The sequence below is a fragment of the Varanus komodoensis genome, unplaced genomic scaffold (assembly GCF_004798865.1).
Source record: "Varanus komodoensis strain SLA01 unplaced genomic scaffold, ASM479886v1 scaffold9, whole genome shotgun sequence".
Lineage (NCBI taxonomy): Eukaryota > Metazoa > Chordata > Lepidosauria > Squamata > Varanidae > Varanus > Varanus komodoensis.
In genome coordinates this window covers 970,685-989,356 of record NW_025336598.1, presented here as the reverse complement: position 1 = coordinate 989,356, position 18,672 = coordinate 970,685, and the positions used below count along the sequence as shown (strand labels likewise).

Genomic DNA, 18,672 nt, shown 5'->3' with positions numbered 1-18,672 from the left:
AAGCACCGCGCCACAAGGGATCATGCCCCCCCTCGGCCCCAGAGGCCACCCAGGACTGCCCAGGATCCCTGGACCCTGGGGCACCCCTGGATACAATGCCTGCAGTCCTGGTCCAGGATTCCCTGGGCACCCATGCCCTGGCAACACTACTAATGCCCCAGGCGACACAGGCACACGGCCTGACCGCCATTTTTGCGGCAGAAACAGGTTCCTGTGCATGCACCCCCCCCACGAGGGATCACCATTCATCCCAGGTGCCCGCGGGTGACGCTCTGCCCAGAAGCCGACAGACACACCATGCCCCCCCCCCACCAGAGCCAGGGAGGATCATTGCCACACTGAGGCCTCCTCATGCACCAGCTCACCACTCTCAACACCACATACAAGGAGGCCCTGCCCGACCAACTTTGACTCTTTGTCCTCAGAGGCCCATGCTCCCTGCATCTGGCTGAGGCTCCTGACCTCCAAACAAAGGCTCCAGCATGCGCACAGCACTCGGAGCCCTTCCTCTTCCTCCAACAATCCTGCTTCCTGCGAGCATTGCCACCCTTCTGCCTCCCTGCCCAGGCCCAGGGTGCATGCATGAGACCGCAGCAGCCAGCGGGATCATGCTGGGGCCATGTGGCATGCTGCAGAGCCCAGCAGGAAACAGGGCACACACATCCAGGATCACCATGCCACTGCCTCCTGTCATGGCTGGATCTCCCCCAGTGGGGAATCAAGCTGTGCCACCAGGGACAGGTCCTGCGCTGACCGACACCGCTGGCCCAGCGAGGACTCATCAAGTGATGGGGCCTACGCCAGGCCCTCCAGCCAGCACCAGTGCTTTCACAGCCCTGCAGCTCACCACGGACGCCCACACGCCACTCACCAGGATTACCAAAGCAGGAGTAGCTGCCACCAGTGTTAGCCCTCACAGGACTCACGCCAGAGCCAATCCCTGGCCCCAGAACACTCTCCCTCCCACGTGGCCTCCATCCACTCCCCAGTGGCCAGGCCTTGGATCAGGACCTCTCTTTCTCTCCCACCAAAGGGGGTGCTTCTTGGTCCTGGTGCTCTGCATGGCCGAATATCTCGGCTTCCAAGCCTCCCACCTACCTGAACCCAAGGCCCACCCGTGCTTTGATGCCCTGGCCTCAGGGGGCACTACCACTGTATCCATTCTAGCCATGCCCGCGCTGCTCCACACAGTGCAACAGTCCTGGAAATCCCCTGTGGGCCCACTGGCTACCTCTCGCAGAGCTGAGCATGCCTACAAGATCACCATCAAGGCCTTCTCCCTCCTACTCCAACACCCCAAGCCCAACTCCATTATACTGGAGTCTACGTGGGGCACCCCCCCAGAGGGACCAGTCCACCCCAGTGGACAAGGAGGGACGCCGCCTGGATATCATGGCTAAAAAGATATATGCAGCGGCTGTCCTTGGTTTTAGGGTCTCTAACTATGAGTCTACTATAGCCAGGTACCAGCTCTTCCTGTGGGAGAAGATGGGTGCCTTAGTAGAACAACTCCCTGACCACCTATGGGATGTAGTTCGCCTCATTCACACCGAGGCAGAGGACCTTTCCAGGTTCCAGCTGGAGGCAGCTCGACACCACGTCAACTGTGCCAGTAAAGCCATGATGGGGGCAGTAGCTATCCACCACCATGCTTGGCCATGCTCCACATCCCTGTCCTCTGAGACCTGAGCCCACATTGAGGACCTGCCCTTTGATGGCGAAGGCCTCTTCAATGCTCATACTGACAAGAATATGGACTCCCTCCATAAAGCTCGCACCACGGCCAAGCGCATGGGCTTTGGTCAGAGCTCAGTACAAAGGAGATAGCAGGGAACCCCATCGGCCCCTAGCTGCTGCCCATTCCCTTGTGGCTCCATGCACCCCAGAGCGCAACCTACCAACAAGAGGTGGGACTACCAGCCCTGCCAGAGGCTCCCATGGAAGCACCAGGACACCAGGCGCAGACGTTGACACTCTTGTCCAGGCAACCCCATCCCTGCACACACACCCCTCCCACGGCTTCACAGACCACCTAGCTCAGTACCTCCCAGCTTGGGAGTCCACTATCTCAGATTCTTGGGTCCTGTGCATCATCAAACTGGGGTACAGGGTTGAATTTAATTCCCTACTGCCCTTTGGTTGTGTCAAGACCACACCTCCATCTCCCACCCTTTGGGTGGAGGTCCAGACCCTTCTGGATAAGGGAGTGATAGAGCATGTCCCCCCACCCCTGGTCAGCCTTCAAGGGCTTCTACTGCAGGTACTTCACTGTGCCCAAACAGGACAGGACTCTGAGGCCCATCTTGGACTTAAGGGGGGTGAACAAGTTCATCATCTTCAAAAAGTTCAGAATGGTCACACTCCAGAGCATGCTCCCTCTCCTTAACCAAGGAGACAGGTTCTCCTCCAACGACCTGAAGGATGCCAATTTCCATATCTCCATCCACCCTGAACACAGGCATTTTCTGCATTTCCAAACTGACCAGCAGACCTTTCAGTTCTGTGTCCTCCCTTTTGGCCTAGCCATGACTCCCCATGTATTCACTAAATTCACGGCAGTTGTCTGAGCCCACCTTAGGCTACAGGGTGTCCAGACTTACCTTACCTGTATGACTGGTTTCTCGTGGCCCCCTCTAGGGAAGACCTGCTGCGTGGCCTAGCTACCACACACCGCCTCCTATAGGACCTAGGACTCCTCATCAACTATGACAAATCTGTTCTTTCCCCCACACAGTTCATAGTCTTCTTAGGGGCTCACCTGGACACTACCCTTGCCAAAGCCTTCCTGCCACAGTCAAGGGCAGAAACACTCACCTTACTGGCTACAGCCGTAGGACTCCACCTCTCTCCCACCACCCATACCATCCAGAAGCTGCTGGGCCTCATGGCTGCCACAGTATCAGTGCTGCAGCTCACAAGGCTCCACGTGAGACCTTTCCAGCCGTGGTTCGTGGGATCCTTCGTGTGGGACGAAGATCCCCATGCAACCCACCTAGTCCCACCAGCAGAGGTCAGGGAATCCCCCCACTGGTGGTGCATCACAGCCAACCTCACTACAGGCATGTCCTTCCTCCCCCCCTCCAGCCATTCGTGACCGTCACTACCAACGCGTCAAACTCAGACTGGGGAGCCCATTGCGTAGACATGCGCTTGCAGGGACACTGAGACCAGGGAGAGACCCTTTCCACACTAACATTCTGGAGATGCTAGCAATCCAGAAGGCCCTCATCTCCTTCCAAGACACCCTGTCAGGGCACCATGTTCAGGTAGCCACAGACAACACCACTGTCGTGTACTACCTGAACAAACAAGGGGGAACACACTCCACCCGCCTCGCAACTCTGACAACTGCCATCTGTCATTGGTGCATCCAGAGGGGCATCACCATCATAGCTGTTCATGTGGCTGGGCACCTCAGCCCCCTAGCGGACTCGCTCAGCTGCTCAACCTCCCTCCCCTACAAATGGGAACTGGAAACTTCCACCTTCCGCACCCTGTGCAAGAAATGGGGATGCCAATTCTCTTTGCCACCCCCGAGAATGCCAAATGAGACCTGTTCTGCTCCAGAGCAGGATGGGGCAGGGGGTCCCTGGGGGATGCCTTTCTCCTCAAGTGGGAGGGGGACCTCTGCTATGCCTTCCCTCCATTTCCCCTGATCACCAAGGTGGTGGCCAAGCTCCAGAATAACAGTACTAGCTGCATCCTGATCACTCCCTGGTGACTGAGACAACCCTGATTTCCCCTCTTCCTTTGCCTATCAGGAAGCAGGTTCTATCACCTGTCCTCCCTACCCAACCTGCTCTCACAGGACCAGGGCAAGATTCTGCACCCTGATCTCAGGATCCTACGCCTGATGGCCTGGAAGATCGCACTCTGACTCATATGGTTCCCTCCCTCCAGTGGTCGCCACCATACTACAGGCTGCCCTGAAGCCCTGCATGCACTGCTCCTACCTGGCAAAGTGGAAAGCCTTCACGGCCTCAGCTACAGCACAGGGCCTCGACCCTCCCTCCACCTCCATTGACCACATCCTGGCATACCTACAGTCCTGCTTCACCGCGGGCCTCTCCCTCAATCAGGGTCCACCTGGCAGCCATCTCCCATTTTCACCCCCTATCCAAGGGTCCTTGGTGTTGGCTCACCCACTGGCATGCCACTTCCTTAGGGGCCTCCGAAACTGGGCCCCACCTGTCCAGCCTCACACCTCCTCCTGGAGCTTCTCCGTGGTCCTACAATTCCTCACAAGGAGGCCCTTCAAGCCCATGGCCACAATAGACCTCCACCTTCTCTCCTGGAAGACTGCGTTTCTGGTGGCCATCACATCTCGCCGTGCCAGCAAACTAGCTGCCCTGAGGATCAACGCCCCCTTCACCACATTCCACAGGGACAAGATTGTCCTCCGCCCAGACCCACGCTTCATCCCCAAGGTGACATCCCCTTCCATGTGAACCAGGACCTCATCCTTCCAGCTTTCTTCCCCAACCCATCTACCCCCATTGAGGCCACCTTCCACCTCCCTGATGTCAGGAGGGCCCTTGTCTTCTACAGAGGCCAGACTGAGCCTTTCTGCTGCTCTGAGCACTTCTTTGTATGCTGTGAGGGCCCCAGAGCCGGTGAACCTGTCTTCAGCCAAAGACTCTCGAAGTGAGTTTCCAGCACCATCACCCTTGTCTACGAGATGGCTAGAATCCTGCTGACGGACCACCCATGCGCTCATTCCACATTTGCTGAAGCCACATCCACTGCATTGCTAGCTGGTGTCTTCCTCCAAGAGATATGTAAAACTGCATCGTGGTCCACGCCCTTGACCTTTGTCCGCCACTACCAGTTGTACTTCCATGCCAGACAGAACTGCGCATTTGGAATGGCCATTCTCACTTCAATTCTTCAGTGACGATAGCCTCTTCTGGACGGTAAGCTTGCTAGCCGCACATTGGTGTGATTGCACGGAAACCACGAAGAAGAAAGGCAGGTTGCTTACCTCTAACTGTCATTCTTCAAGTGGTCATCTGTGCATTCACACAACCCGCTCTCTGCCCCGCTGGCTATCGTCAGCTTTTTCGTCCTGTGTGGGCTGGGGTAGGGCGTAGTAACCGTTATATTCTTCACAGATTCCTTGGATCCCAGGTTGGCCAGGATGTCTCCAATTACATTGTTTTTATATTGTTATTATTTATTTATTGTTGTGAGCCACCCTGAGGCTTCGGCGAATGGGGCAGCATAGAAGCTTTCTAAATAAATAAATAAAAATAAATAAATCCCTCACACACCTGGGTCAATGTGGTCTTCAGGCAACTGAGGGACTGGGCAGTAGACCCCGCCCCCCTTTCTGCTGCCTGCACAGGGGGCAGGCCGGGCTCCCGCCCACTCCATGATGCCGAGCTTTGGACGTTTCTCTCTGATTGAGGCCTTGTGCTCCATGTCAAGCCTCATTGGTGTGAATACATGGATGAGCACTCAAATGACAGTTACAGGTAAGCAACCTGCCTTTACTTGAGGATGAGACTAGAGGGCAGACAGCTGTGGAAGAACTACAAGTTATACTATGCAACATTGAAGAAGAGGCTAAGGGTCAGCCAAGTATTACCAATGATACCAAGCCTTGCAAGACCAAGAAGAGAAGAGTGTTACTTGTGGAAGACTCCCTATTGTGTGGGATGGACACTCATTTATGTCAGGTAGACCCATGGACTCATCAGGTATGCTGTCTCCCTGGAGCACAGATTAGAACTATAACCGAAAGATGGCCAAAGCTCATGCAGCCCACTGACATGTATCCCTGCCTTCTTATACATGCAGGAGCAAATATCATTGCCAAGCAGCACTTTGAAGAAATCACATCAGACTTTGAAGCTTAAGAAAGGAAAGTCAAGAACTTGGGATCCAAATAGTTTTCTCTTCAATCCTTCTAATTCAAAGAAGAGGAATGGACAGGGAAAGAAAAATACCTCAAGTGAATGCCTGGCTACAAGGTCTTCCTGATGTGAGAAATTTAGATTCTGGGACCATGGGCTACACTTTCTGGAAGATGGACTGCTGGCAAGGGATGCACTGCACCTTACAAAGACTGGAAAATGTGGTTGGCCACATCATGAAGTTTTATCATGCGGGCTTTAAACTGAATCCTGTGGAGGAGGGAGAAGTACACCTGTGTGTAACAACATACAAGAAAAGTAAATTAATACAAAAAGGTAAATACCACCTAATAGCTATAATTGAAACTTGGTGGGATGACTCCCATGACTGGAATTCAGCAATTGAAGGATATAGCCTGTTCAGGAAGAACAGAAGAAACAGAAAAGGAAACGGAGCTGCACTGTATATTAAAGATACATATCTCTGCATAAAAATACAAGAGAATAGCTGTGATATGAACAAATGCACAGTTTTTATTTTTGGTTTTAGTAAAGAAATACATATACATACTGATATAAAATGGAAGTCGAATATTTTGAATAAAATAATTTGTTCTTAATTTAAAAGATGAAATAAAACTAGAGAAAGATGTATTCCTAATTAGTGGTTCCAGCTCCTGTCTCCAGTTTTACACTTTGGCATTTAGATGAACTCCTGGCCAGTCAAGATGGGTCCATGCATATTGCTCAGGTTACAGGAAACCAGATTCCAGCTGAATATCAGGAAGAATTTCCTGAGTGTTAGGGTGGTACAGGAATGGAGCCAATTACATAGGGAGGTTGTGGGTTCTCCCACATTTGGAGGCATTCAAGATGCAGTTAGACAGCCATCTGAGAGGGATAGTTTAACTTGGAATCCTGCACTTAGAGGGGGTTTGACTCAATGGCCTTGTAGGTCCATTCCAGCTCTACTATAATTTTATGAAATATTGAAATCTGTGAATTACATAGCCATTCTCTATCTATCTAGAAGTTAGGAGTCCTGTGCATATGGGAGACAGAGGGAAAAGTCATTTGTACAAGTATTGTTACTTGTGTGCGTGTTTGTGTAGTGATAGCAGTTGCACTACTAGTTGCCTGTGCAGTTAAGTCCACTAGCAAAACTATGCTAGAACAGCAAAGCTTATGTTAATGTAATTTGGCTTTCTGCCAAAACTTGGCACATAGAGAAGATTGCAGTTTATCTGTATCTAACATAACCTGCAATAACCATTCACTGCTATTTGCACTGAAGAGACCAGTTTTCTAACCTTTTCCAATTGAACAAGAATAAAAAAGCTAATTTTACCAGCTCTTAGTTTGATTGGTGCCATTGTGAAATCATCCAACAGAACCATCTTGTTTTACAGCATCAGAGACTGCTTGATATGTTGGATAAAGAACACAAAGCATTGGAGGAAAAAACAGAAGAATCCTTGTTGCAGCAATCACAAGAATTTAAGGTACCTTGTGTATTTGCTTCTGTAGACTGTGAACAGTTGAGTGTCACTGAATTCTAGCCAGTTACTCTCTGCTAAGAACAAAAGCCTTTTATATGGTGGTTTTGTGGGTAGAGCAGTATTTTCTTTGCAGCAGGCAAAACCAGTAGACAAATTTCTCAAGGTTTTTCAGTGAGAACAAAGCTGGGTTCTAGCAGTTCTGTTACCAGAGCTTGCATTTCATACATTATTTCTACTGCATTTTATATTCATTTCATGTTTCTCCCTTCCCTTCCCTTTCCTTCCCTTCCCTTCTTGGGAATTAATTAGAGTGAGAAAGTCTCATGTTAGGCCAGATTTTTGCCCTAAGGCTACTCCTTTATGCCACTTCCTTTCCCTTTTTGGGAATTAAAGTCTCATGTTAGGCCTGATTTTTGCCCTCAGGCCACACTTTTGTGATTAGAGATTATGCTCCACAGCAGCAACAGAGCTCCAGTGCTCAGAACAGCCCTGCATTCTTCCTTATTGCTCAGGTATATTGTGGCAACATTCCATAATAGTGTCCATGTTTACCGAGGCTGAAATATTTCTTCTAGAGTGGCCTAATGCTGACTTGGTATAGGATTTTACTGAACCAGATTTCATTGTGTTAGTTCACCACCAGGTTCCAAAGGGTCCCTCAGCACTATATTTTATTTTATGCATTTTTGAACCACCTGCTGACCCATGTTTGTGGGGTAGTGCACAAAATAACATGCAAAGAATGAAGCAATGCATGCAAACAGCATAGCTCCTCAAACCAAAATAAAACTGGCAGTATGAGTTAAAAGCACTAGAATAGTTCTTGAAATGCTTATAGTTCTCATTCTTTGAGAATTAAAAGAAATATTTACCTGGTATTAAAAAAAACGCATGACATTGGTGCCAGGTGAGTCTTTCTGGAAAGGACATTCCACAGGCAGGGTGCTCCCACTCTAAACTCCATCATTCAAAAGGGTACCAAAGGAAGCTCAAGATCAGGTCCAGAAAGTGTTCTAATGGAATCATAGACAAATGTGATGCACACAAAAGGCTGTGAAAAGTAAATCTTTTTTTTCCTGGTTACTGGTTAGAATCTCCCAAGGAATATTTACTTGAACATGCAATTTTAAAGATGTTTGAAAAGAAAAGCCCTGCTATTTTAGAATTAGATTAACAAATTAAATGCTTTGGAATATATTTTACATGATTTCATGTTTTGAATTTGCAGGAAATACTGGAAAAATGCATGGCGCATGAAAGGGAAAGCAATAAGCAGGTCTTGGCAGCTGCTGCAAAGGTAGCTGAGCATGCAGAAAGAGTTGCTGAAATTACTTTTGAAAGAAGTATGCCTTTCATTTTGGGGATTAGAATAAAGTGATTCAAAGTAAATATTCTATTAAAAGCTGCAATCCTATATTCATCTATTAAGAAGTAAGTGCCATTGAATTCAGTGGAGGTTATTTGGGGTAAGTGTGTATAAGATTACAGGCTAAGTATATCTGGAAAAGTACTGGAATGCAGAATTGTGAATGAAAGGTTTATTATATTTGTAACAAATACATAATCATTATGCTCAATGGAAATCTTACATCATCCCGTTGTCTTGTCAAACTATATCAGTGGCTCTAATACAAGGTGTGAGTCTGTTCCAACAAGAAAAAGCAGTTTTATACCACCTTAAAGGCTATTACATTTATTGTGGTATAAACTTTTACAGATCTGAGCTCATGTGATCTTATTTAAAAAGTAGTATTCTTTAATATTATTAAAGTATTATTCTCAGTTGGGGGTTGTATATGTCTTTGTGTATATATGTTTTGTGTGTGTATACACAGAGAGAAAGTGAAAGAAAGAGAATAATACTGATGATCCTAATTTAGCAGTTTTCATTGGAATTTCTCTTAAATTTTGGCTTAACTGGGGCATTGGTTTCTTTTATTCCACATACGCTAAATTAGCATAGTGTGCATAGAAACTTGTTTTATTAGTTGTTGGTCCTTTGAGTTATACTAAGGTCTTAACCAAACAAATTTATTCCTATCTTTTATCTTTCTTTCTCTGTATTTGTAAGATACCCCAAAACCATTTATTTAAATCACAAAACAGATTTCACTAACACAGAAAAGAAGCAACAATGTATGGTGTGAAAAGCATGTCCTTATTCTAGCTACCTGTTTTGGTTCTTGTGTAAGCTTGGGAAGCACACATTTCATAACCTTTCAATATGTTGTGAACCAAATGGACTTCTCACCACCATAGTGAGCCACTGGGAGAGATGGAGATGGCAGAGGGTGATGTGAGGGGAGGGAGAGAAGGAAAGAGAAAGAGCTTGCCTCTTATAGGCAGAGAGGGTGCTGATACATCTTCTCTCATACGATGGGAGATCTTATCTGGCCTGTTTATTTGGTAGGTAGGTGCAAGTCTCTTTCCATGGTTAGTTGGCAGTTAGGTGAGCTTCGTAAAGGGGGAGCAGATGCTGCAATCCTTATCACTCTTTAAGCTTAGCCATCAGTGAAGATGATTCCTATTTCTCCTCTTCACTGGGAGGAAGTCCAGGAATATTCCTGCCACAGGTACCCAGACTCAGGGGTCTTCTACAATAGTTTGTTTCTATTTTCAGATGCATACATATGTAAATAAATAGTTTGAGAAAGTATGGGTTTGAGTAGTAATCTATTTCCAACTTTTCTTTGCTATTTGACCTACAGATTGAAAAACAAGACATGCAGGCTGCTATTAAAACAGCAATAAAAGCAGAAAGAGAAAATATGAAAAAAATTCATGGAGAAGGAAGTATGGCAAGCAGAGCAAAATAAAGAACATGAAAAGATTGCTCAAGCGATTGAAGATGCAATTCAAGAGCAAAGACAAAATAGTCAGGTTAGCTCATTTTATCTTCATGTTTATCATGTTTATTTTTCATTGTGATTACTACATCAGTTGTATTTCACCCTACATTGAGTGAATGGGCACCTTGAATAGGAATCACATGCACAGCTTCAAAATGGGGGATATTTGACTCAACAATGCTACAAGTCACAAGTTGACTTCGAGCTAACAATGTGATGTGGCCGCAAAAAAAAAAAAAAAAAAAAGGCTATTTTGGGCTGCATTAAGAGGCCTATAGCTTCCAAATCACATGAAGTTCAGTTTCCTCAGTATTCATACTACTTAGGCCCCATCTTGGGTATTATGTCCCATTCTGGGCACTGTACCTCAAGAAGATGGAAGTGGGGAGTGACAAGCTGGAGGGGGTTCAGAGGAAAGTGATAAGGAGGATCACGGGTCTGAAAACAAAGCCCTGTAAGGGGAGTTTGAAATAACTGGGCATGTTTAGCCTCAAGAAGCAAAGAGTGAGGGAGATATGATAGCACTTTTCACATATTTGAAAGGCTGTCACACAGCGGAGGGCCAGGATTTCTTCTTAGTCATGCCAGAGAGCAGGACATGGAATAACAAGCTTAAGTTACAGGGAGCTGGCTTCTGGCTGGGAATGGAGCCAATTACCTAGGGAGGTTGTGTGCCCTCCCACATTGGAGGCATTCAAGAGGCAGTTGGACAACCATCTGAGAAGGATGTTTTAACTTGCAGTCCTGCACTTAGAGGGGGTTGGACTCAATGGCCTTGCAGGCCCCTTCCAACTCTACTATTATATGATTGTATGAAATAGTGAAGCCTGAATCAGATATTTCAAGCCTATAAAATATTGAATGAAATGTTTTCAAGCTATAAAAACTGGCCCTGTCAATTCTCAGGTCTTTGAACCATGAAGGGGATAGTATAGGTGTCAAACCCAGCACATCTGCAGAGGTATTTCAAGGAGATGTGGGATTTGGTTTTGACTTAAATGAGGAAGGGGAAGAACTGTCTAAGGTTTCAAGGCCACAGCAACTATAGATCAGAATTATTACTCAGTGACTTGTCTCCAAAAGTGGACAAATAGATATCAGACATTTTTTGGATGGTCTGAAGGAGGCCTGCATCTCCATGGCCAGTGAATCACATTTTTCCAAGGCCCTCAGACATCACAGCACACTGTAGCATAGTCATGAGGCTCTCCAAATTAGACACCTGTGCCTCAGCTAGGGTCACCTTTGCCAGGCTACGCTTCAAAACCTAAGGAAGGGTAATTGGGACACCTCTCTCACACTTCCAAAAGAATGGTGCATTGGATACAGTGCCTGGCAAGGTGCAAATCAGTACAAAAAGGAACACAAAGGCAATCATGCACACTGGTTAATGCCACACTGTCCCAGGATCTATGTATATCACCCACTGCCTGTACCACACTCTTCTCTGGTGCTGTATGCCATGACAAAGAAAGGGCCTTCAGTGCTCTCGAAGTGGCATACAATAATAAACGCTGATACAGTCTTAAAGGCAATGAAAACACAGTAAAAATAGGAAAAAATTAATTAAAAACAGCAATAATAAAAACATCAACAGTGGTAATATATCAGGAAAGGCAAAAATAAAATTATATATCTTCAGGCCTTCTTAAAAGCCTACAGTGATGGGACCTGGTAGACTCCTGATGGCAACTTATACCGGAGGCATTGGGTCACTGCAAAGAAAGCCATCTCTATCTGATTGCCCACCTAACTTTTCTCACAGGTAGTCAAGTGGAGAAAGTCTTGTATAGTTTGGGGAGCACAGTAGGAGGCCCACTGCAGTCTACTACCTACAGGGCCTGTCATGCTCTTGGTCTGGCTCTGGACCCCAACTTGAAATACTGAAGTCCCTATCTTGTGGGATCCCAAGACTGAAGAGAGTTGCATCTTGGCAGCAGTGGTATCCTTGAAGAGAAGTAGGAGGATGAATTCTAGGAGAAGGAACTCCATGCATAGGTGCTTATGCCAAGGTCCTTGTCCATCTTGTCTGTGAGATCAGATGTGTTTGCTTCCAGTTTTAATTAGCCTTAGTTTCGTATTCATAAGCTGTCATCAGTTACAACTATGGTTTGTTGAAACAAGCTGACTTTATGGACTATAATTTGAAGATGGTTTATTTCAAGTCACCATCATTAAAACTAGGCATATTATGTTTAGGATTAGATAATGCTAAAATGGAAACAAAATTAGGCCAGAGAGGGAAAATGAAGAGTACAAGACTGAGGATGGTAAAACTTGCTTCCATAAACATGAACCAGGGTTTATTGTTATGGCTAAATGAGATTGGTGAGTGTAAAATAGGAATTAATTCCTAAGTTGTTGAATTTTGTTAAACGTTTTTCTTATAAAAACAACTTATTTTATGGATATCTTGAATGTTATGTAAACTTGTTTGCCAAGTTGCTTAATAACTTGGAAATATTGTTCCTTGAGGAGACATAAATACGACAGAGATAAATGATACTAGGTCATCAAGGGAATGTGGAATGTTTTTTATAGCAGTATCTCCAGCAGATGTATGGTGTAAGTATATCCAAAAGATAGTTTGTTTCCTTTGACCAGGGCATGCTGGCATTTCCATTTCAGACATATGTTGTCCAGGTGGGTAAACGCAAATGATAAAAGAGACTTATTTTATTCAAAGGAAGGCCTCTGCATACCCTTCTCCAGTTTTTGGAAGGTAATATGGGTGAAAGAAGCACAACTTCCTAAAATAAGTAGAGCACTGATTACAGCACTATGTTTACATTTCCTCCACAGCTTCATGATCTTTGTCATACTGAAATATCACTGGTATGGATTTTGTATGCTGTGTAAGCAGGACAGTGTGCTTGCAATGTGCCACTGTTTTTGTTCTATCTTTAGCATCCTGCTTATATTTGACATGGGTCTTTAAATGCAAAGGGCAATTCTTATAAAATAGCTGTCAGAATAAATCCTCTGAGGATTTTTCCTTCCACTTGATTTTTTTCTAAATTCAGACCATTTATGTGCTGCTGATGGAAAAGACAAAATTTATATTCAACAGCTATAGTTCATAGTATCCGCTTATATAGAAAATGTTTATCCTACTTGTTTCATATAAATACCAGCAATGTTTAACAAAGAAGGGAATATGTATGCCATAGTTCAGGTATATTAGAGATAAAAGAAAGCTAGTTTTGAAACAAAAGTAAGTGAATGTGCAGCTATTTTACATTCAGTGCAAGTTAAACTTATGGGTATACTTTTAAAGAAGCAAAGAGATCTTCAAGGTAGCTCACTGATATAAAATCCAAATTTAAACACTGAATAAAACTGAATGAATGAATCAAACTTAACATAAACCATTAATTAATTGCCTACGCAATAGACATAACATAAGAGACCCACTGTGGTATACTTGTTAGTGCATTGGACTGGGATCCAAGAGATCTGTGTTCTAGTTTCCACTCTGCAACAAAGTTCAGTTGGATAACTTTGGACCAGTTACTGACTCTCAGAGAAACCCACTCCACAGGGTTGTTGTGAGGATAAGACTGAGAGAAGAATTGTGTAAGCTGCCCTGAGTTGCTTGAAGGAAAAAATGAGATACAAATATAATAAATAAGTATCCATAAATAGGCATCTCATAGAGCAGTCTTTTCTTTCTACTAAACACCAACAAAGAGGACATGGAGCAAATTAGTCAAAACTGGAGCCCTACAATTTTGGTGCCATTGTTGAAAAGACCCATTTTCAGGCAACCTCAGTTTGTACAAAAGATATCATAGAGAACAAATCCTCTGAGGAATATATGGGTAAGTTCATATAGTAGTATACAGTTATTAGGTATCCTGAGGCCAGATCATATAGGGCAGGCATGGGCAACTTGCAGCCTTCCAGATGTTTCGGCCTACAGCACCCTTCACTCCTAGACAGCATGAGGAATCATAGGGTTTGTAGGCCAAAGCATTTGGATGGCCCAAAGTTGACCACCCATGATTTAGGACTTTGAAGAGCAATACTAGCACTTTGAATAGAGCCTGGAGCCAGTGTTCAAACTACGGTCTCTGCCATCAGTCTCCAGAAGAGGACTATCTTGATTGGTTCCCTGTTCCTGCAGTATTTCAGAACCCATGTGAGTTGATAACCTACCTGGAAATGAAGACACATAATCTCCTCCATTCCTAAATCCCCTCATCTATGCACAGCAGAACACCAAATAAACTGTGTAGCTGTGTAGAATAAGGTATAATTTAAGATATATACATGATTTTGTCAGTTATGACTTTGTCCTGAGCTACCCTGGAAGGCACCTTCTGCATGTTGACTATATGTATGTTGCAAAGCCACTCTGAACAACCATCCTGGGAGTTCTCAACACCACCTCTGAGACCAGGTACACCAGCTCAGACAAGAAGGCTGTTGGGCAGGGATCCCTTTCTGTAGACTTTAGAAGTAAATGAAAGATTCAAGAGTCACCTGAAACAACTTTGTGGAACTCCTTTTAGTCTAAATTAAGGAGGCAAATTGTAGCTCTCCAGAGGTTTTGGCTTACAGAGTTCATCATCTCTCACCATGGGCATACAACTATAGCTGCTGGGAGTTATAGACCAAAACATTTAGTGGTCCAGAAGATGCCCATCCGTGCTTTAGACTAATGGAATCAATACATGACTCCATCTGGAAAATGCATCAACTGTGATCAGTTAACATGAATGGAAAATGTGAAGGGAGCCTTTCATGAAAGAAACAGAATTTGAAAAACTTATGATCCTGAGAAAAGGTATGCTATCTTCCATCTGTCTTGTTAGGAATGAATAGCAAGAAGCACAAATAGCCAGAAATGACTTATTTACAAAATAGTCACTTTTCCTCCCAAAAGTAGTTCCTTAGAGCTCCTTGTGAAAACAATAACCAATCTGTAAAATGCAATTATAAAAGTTCAAAGCACATTGGAGTTTGAAACATATGTGTACTCTGTTTGTATATGTGTTTTATTTTGTTTTTGGTTTTATTATTATACTGTTGTGTAATATTGTTTTTATTTTATTTTGTGTTACAATGTTGTTCCTATGCTATACAAGACCCTGGAGTCTGCAAGGACAGTTTAATTATCACTGATACTATTATTGTAGAAATATCCCTATTATCCTCAAGCTGCTCATGATGCACAAACAATATGGGAGACTTGTAACATTCCTGGTAGTCAAGCAACAAGATTCAGTACTTGTCTTGCCTTGCCTATTGATTATGAAATCTTATATGTGTCTCCTCATGTATAGGTTTATAGTCTGATAAGAACAGATGACCATACTTGCTTTCATTTCTATGATTTACATAACATATAACTTAGTCTTGCATCTTACTGATATTAGGAATATAATTATAATTGAAGATTCTTGTGCAGTTTACACAGTAGGCAAACCTGGTATCTTTATAATTTAATTTAAGACAAAGATGCAAAAGACTATTTGAGGAATAATACTTTATCCTACTATCATGGAAAAAGAGTATCCAAAAAGGGATACAAAATTAAATGTCACTGACCTCTAATATTGTAATACTCAACATTTGTTTTAAGTGTAGCTATATGTTGATATTGTCCTCAGTGCTTTAGTTGTGATATTTCTTTAATAATTTCAGCAGATGCTTATATTATGCTTCAACGTTCTTTCTTTTTTAATAATTTGCCTGCCCACCTAGGGATCCTGTATCACTTGATTGCTACAAGATCCATGTGCACCTCAGACATAAAGATGCCCCTCACATAAACACTTGAAGATGTAAGATCTTTGTAAGCTGCCCAGAGAGCCATCTTGGCCAATGGGTGGCACAGAAATTCAATAGACAGACAGACAATAAGAGCATGTGGGCCTTCTGCCAGGTTCCTAGCCCAGCAAATCCACACAAATGAACTATTGGAGAGAACCTGCACTTCCACATGGGGGCTGTTCATGTGAAGGCTACAAACTGTCTGATGGCATAAGCACAAAAATGGATGCAGCAGTCATGCAAATCCTTGTGGTCATGTTAACGGTGGAGGTCCTAGTTCTTCCAAACTGAACAAACTGTGTAGTTTATCCCTATGCCTAAAGATTCAGATGGTCACTAAGTGTTGTGTCCCTGGGAACTAATACAACAATATGATATTTGGAATAGTTGGAATGACTGATCATATATTTGTATGCATCTTTCGAATACTTACTGTTATGGTTAATTGTGGATCATCTAAGTACAAAAAAGCTCTACTTTCTAATGTGACTGTAAAGGAATATACAACTCTTAAGCCAATAATGAGGTAATAGCTGTGTGTTGCAAAATAAAGGTATTTGTTTATTTTTCAGGAAAGTTTGAGCAGAATTGTGGCCAATATAACCCACAGGTGACTTTGCTTCAGGCTTTCTGCTTCTGATAAACAATTTAGCAAGAGCGCATTTACTGTACATTGTGCAAAACAGGAATGTTGGCATAACTGAGACTATTTGGATTTCTGCCTCTTTATGAAAAGGAAATTAGATTCCCCCAACCTTCTTAATCATCTTTCCTGTAAAAGAAAAATGCATTTTCTAGACTTCTCTAGAGATAGACAAAGTCCTACTGAACTCATTGAGGCTTCTAAGTAGACATGCATTAGGTTGCACCTATAGGTGTATGGAAATACATTGTTATAATGGCAACTAAATTGATCAAGAGACTGGAATAACTGCTATGTGAAAAAGTTACATTCTTTGGATTTGTGTAGTAGGGGAAGACAATTCAGTGGGGACATGATTAATCAGCTGCGCCCCTACCTGGAGTACGACTGCCTGGCGACGATGACACATGCGCTGGTGACTTCCCGCCTTCTGTAACGTGCTTTACGTGGGGCTTCCCTTGAAGACGGTCCGGATACTTCAAGTGGTTCAAAATAGAGCTGCCAGGTTGCTGATGGGGACGGGGCGTTATGTTCACATGACTCCAGTCCTCCGACAGCTTCACTGGCTTCCCATTGAAGTCCGGGCCCAATTCAAGGTGTTGGTTATGACCTATAAAGCCCTAAACGGCTTGGGACCTGGTTACCTGAAGGAGCGCTTACATCCATATATGCCCGACCGCCCCTTGAGATCTGCAGGAGAGGCCCTTCTCTGGGAACCCTCCGTGAAAGAAATTAGGAGGGTAGGTACTCGGAGGAAGGTTTTCTCTCCGGTGGCGCCCAATCTATGGAATATGCTCCCCAGAGAGGTCCGCCTGGCGCCATCATTATTTGTTTTTCGGCGCCAGGTGAAGACCTTTTTATTTAAACATCATTTTAATTGTTAACAATATTTACTTATTTATCTGGCCAGGGCGACTTCTCTTCTTTTCTTTTCTTTTATAACTTTTCTAACTCCTTTTATATCGTTTATATTTTTTATTTATTTTATATAATTAATTTTAATTTTATATTGTTATTTTTGTATTGTATTTTATTGTGTTGTAAGCCACCCTGAGGCTTCGGCAAGGGGCGGCATAGAAATGTTCTAATAATAATAATGATGATGATGATGATGAAGATGATGATGATGATGACAGGTTGTATAAAACAATGGAGAAAGTGGACAGAGAGAAGTCTTTCTCCTACTGTTAAAATAGTAAAACATGCAATCATGATGGGAGATTAAGGACTAATGGAATTACCTCATCAAACATACATGCCTGATTATAGGTTACATTGACTAGGTTCCTATGACATGGTGACTGAGTGTTTTGGCTTAATCTGGAATGGTTTTCTAAGATTGGCTTAAGTTTGGCTTATAGCCCTGGCTTGTTGTATGGTTTGTTTGCCCCACAGTAGCTTTCTGGACAGCATGAATCCATGCAAGATGATCCACCAGTGGGCAAGGCATACCACTACAGAACCACTTGGCAGGAGTGACAAAAACCCTTGGCAAAACCTCTCTTACCAAGCATTTGGTGGGTCACTGCCTTTACCAATGCCTCCCCCCCCCATTGTTTACATGGCCCTTGGAGATTGCTGGCAAAGGCTTCTTCCCACCTCCACAATTATACAAGCTATTTTGTGCTCACCATGGCTGGATCTCGCCTCGCCTCACCTTTTCCCCCTTTCTTAACAATTTTTCTGAGATTGTGAAATGCTCTTTGTGAATTTCTGAGAATGCTCTTTTTATTTATTTATTTATTTATTTATTTATTAAAACATTTTTTAAAACATTTTTATGCCGCCCCATTCGCCGAAGCCTTGGGGCGGCTTACAACAAAAAATTAAAATAACATTTTAAAATATATACAATAAAATACAAATATATAATATAAAACATACACTATAAAACAAGCCGCCCTGGCCAAATAAAATTCAATAATATTAACATTTAAAATACTGCTTAAATAAAAAGGTCTTCGCCTGGCGCCGAAAAACAAATAACGACGGCGCCAGGCGGACCTCTCTGGGGAGCGCCTAAGTTATGGAATGCGCTCCCCAGAGAG

At 44.0% G+C, this 18,672-nt stretch overlaps 1 protein-coding gene across 1 annotated transcript in view; it reads left to right on the top strand.

Moving 5' to 3' along the window:
• CCDC91 (coiled-coil domain containing 91) overlaps positions 1-18,672 on the top strand; it is a 273,160-nt gene that overhangs the window by 193,249 nt on the left and 61,239 nt on the right. Inside the window, 4 exon segments of the mRNA XM_044417603.1 lie at positions 7,265-7,357; positions 8,583-8,651; positions 10,063-10,136; positions 10,138-10,234. Of these exon segments, the coding sequence (XP_044273538.1) occupies positions 7,265-7,357; positions 8,583-8,651; positions 10,063-10,136; positions 10,138-10,234 (333 nt within the window).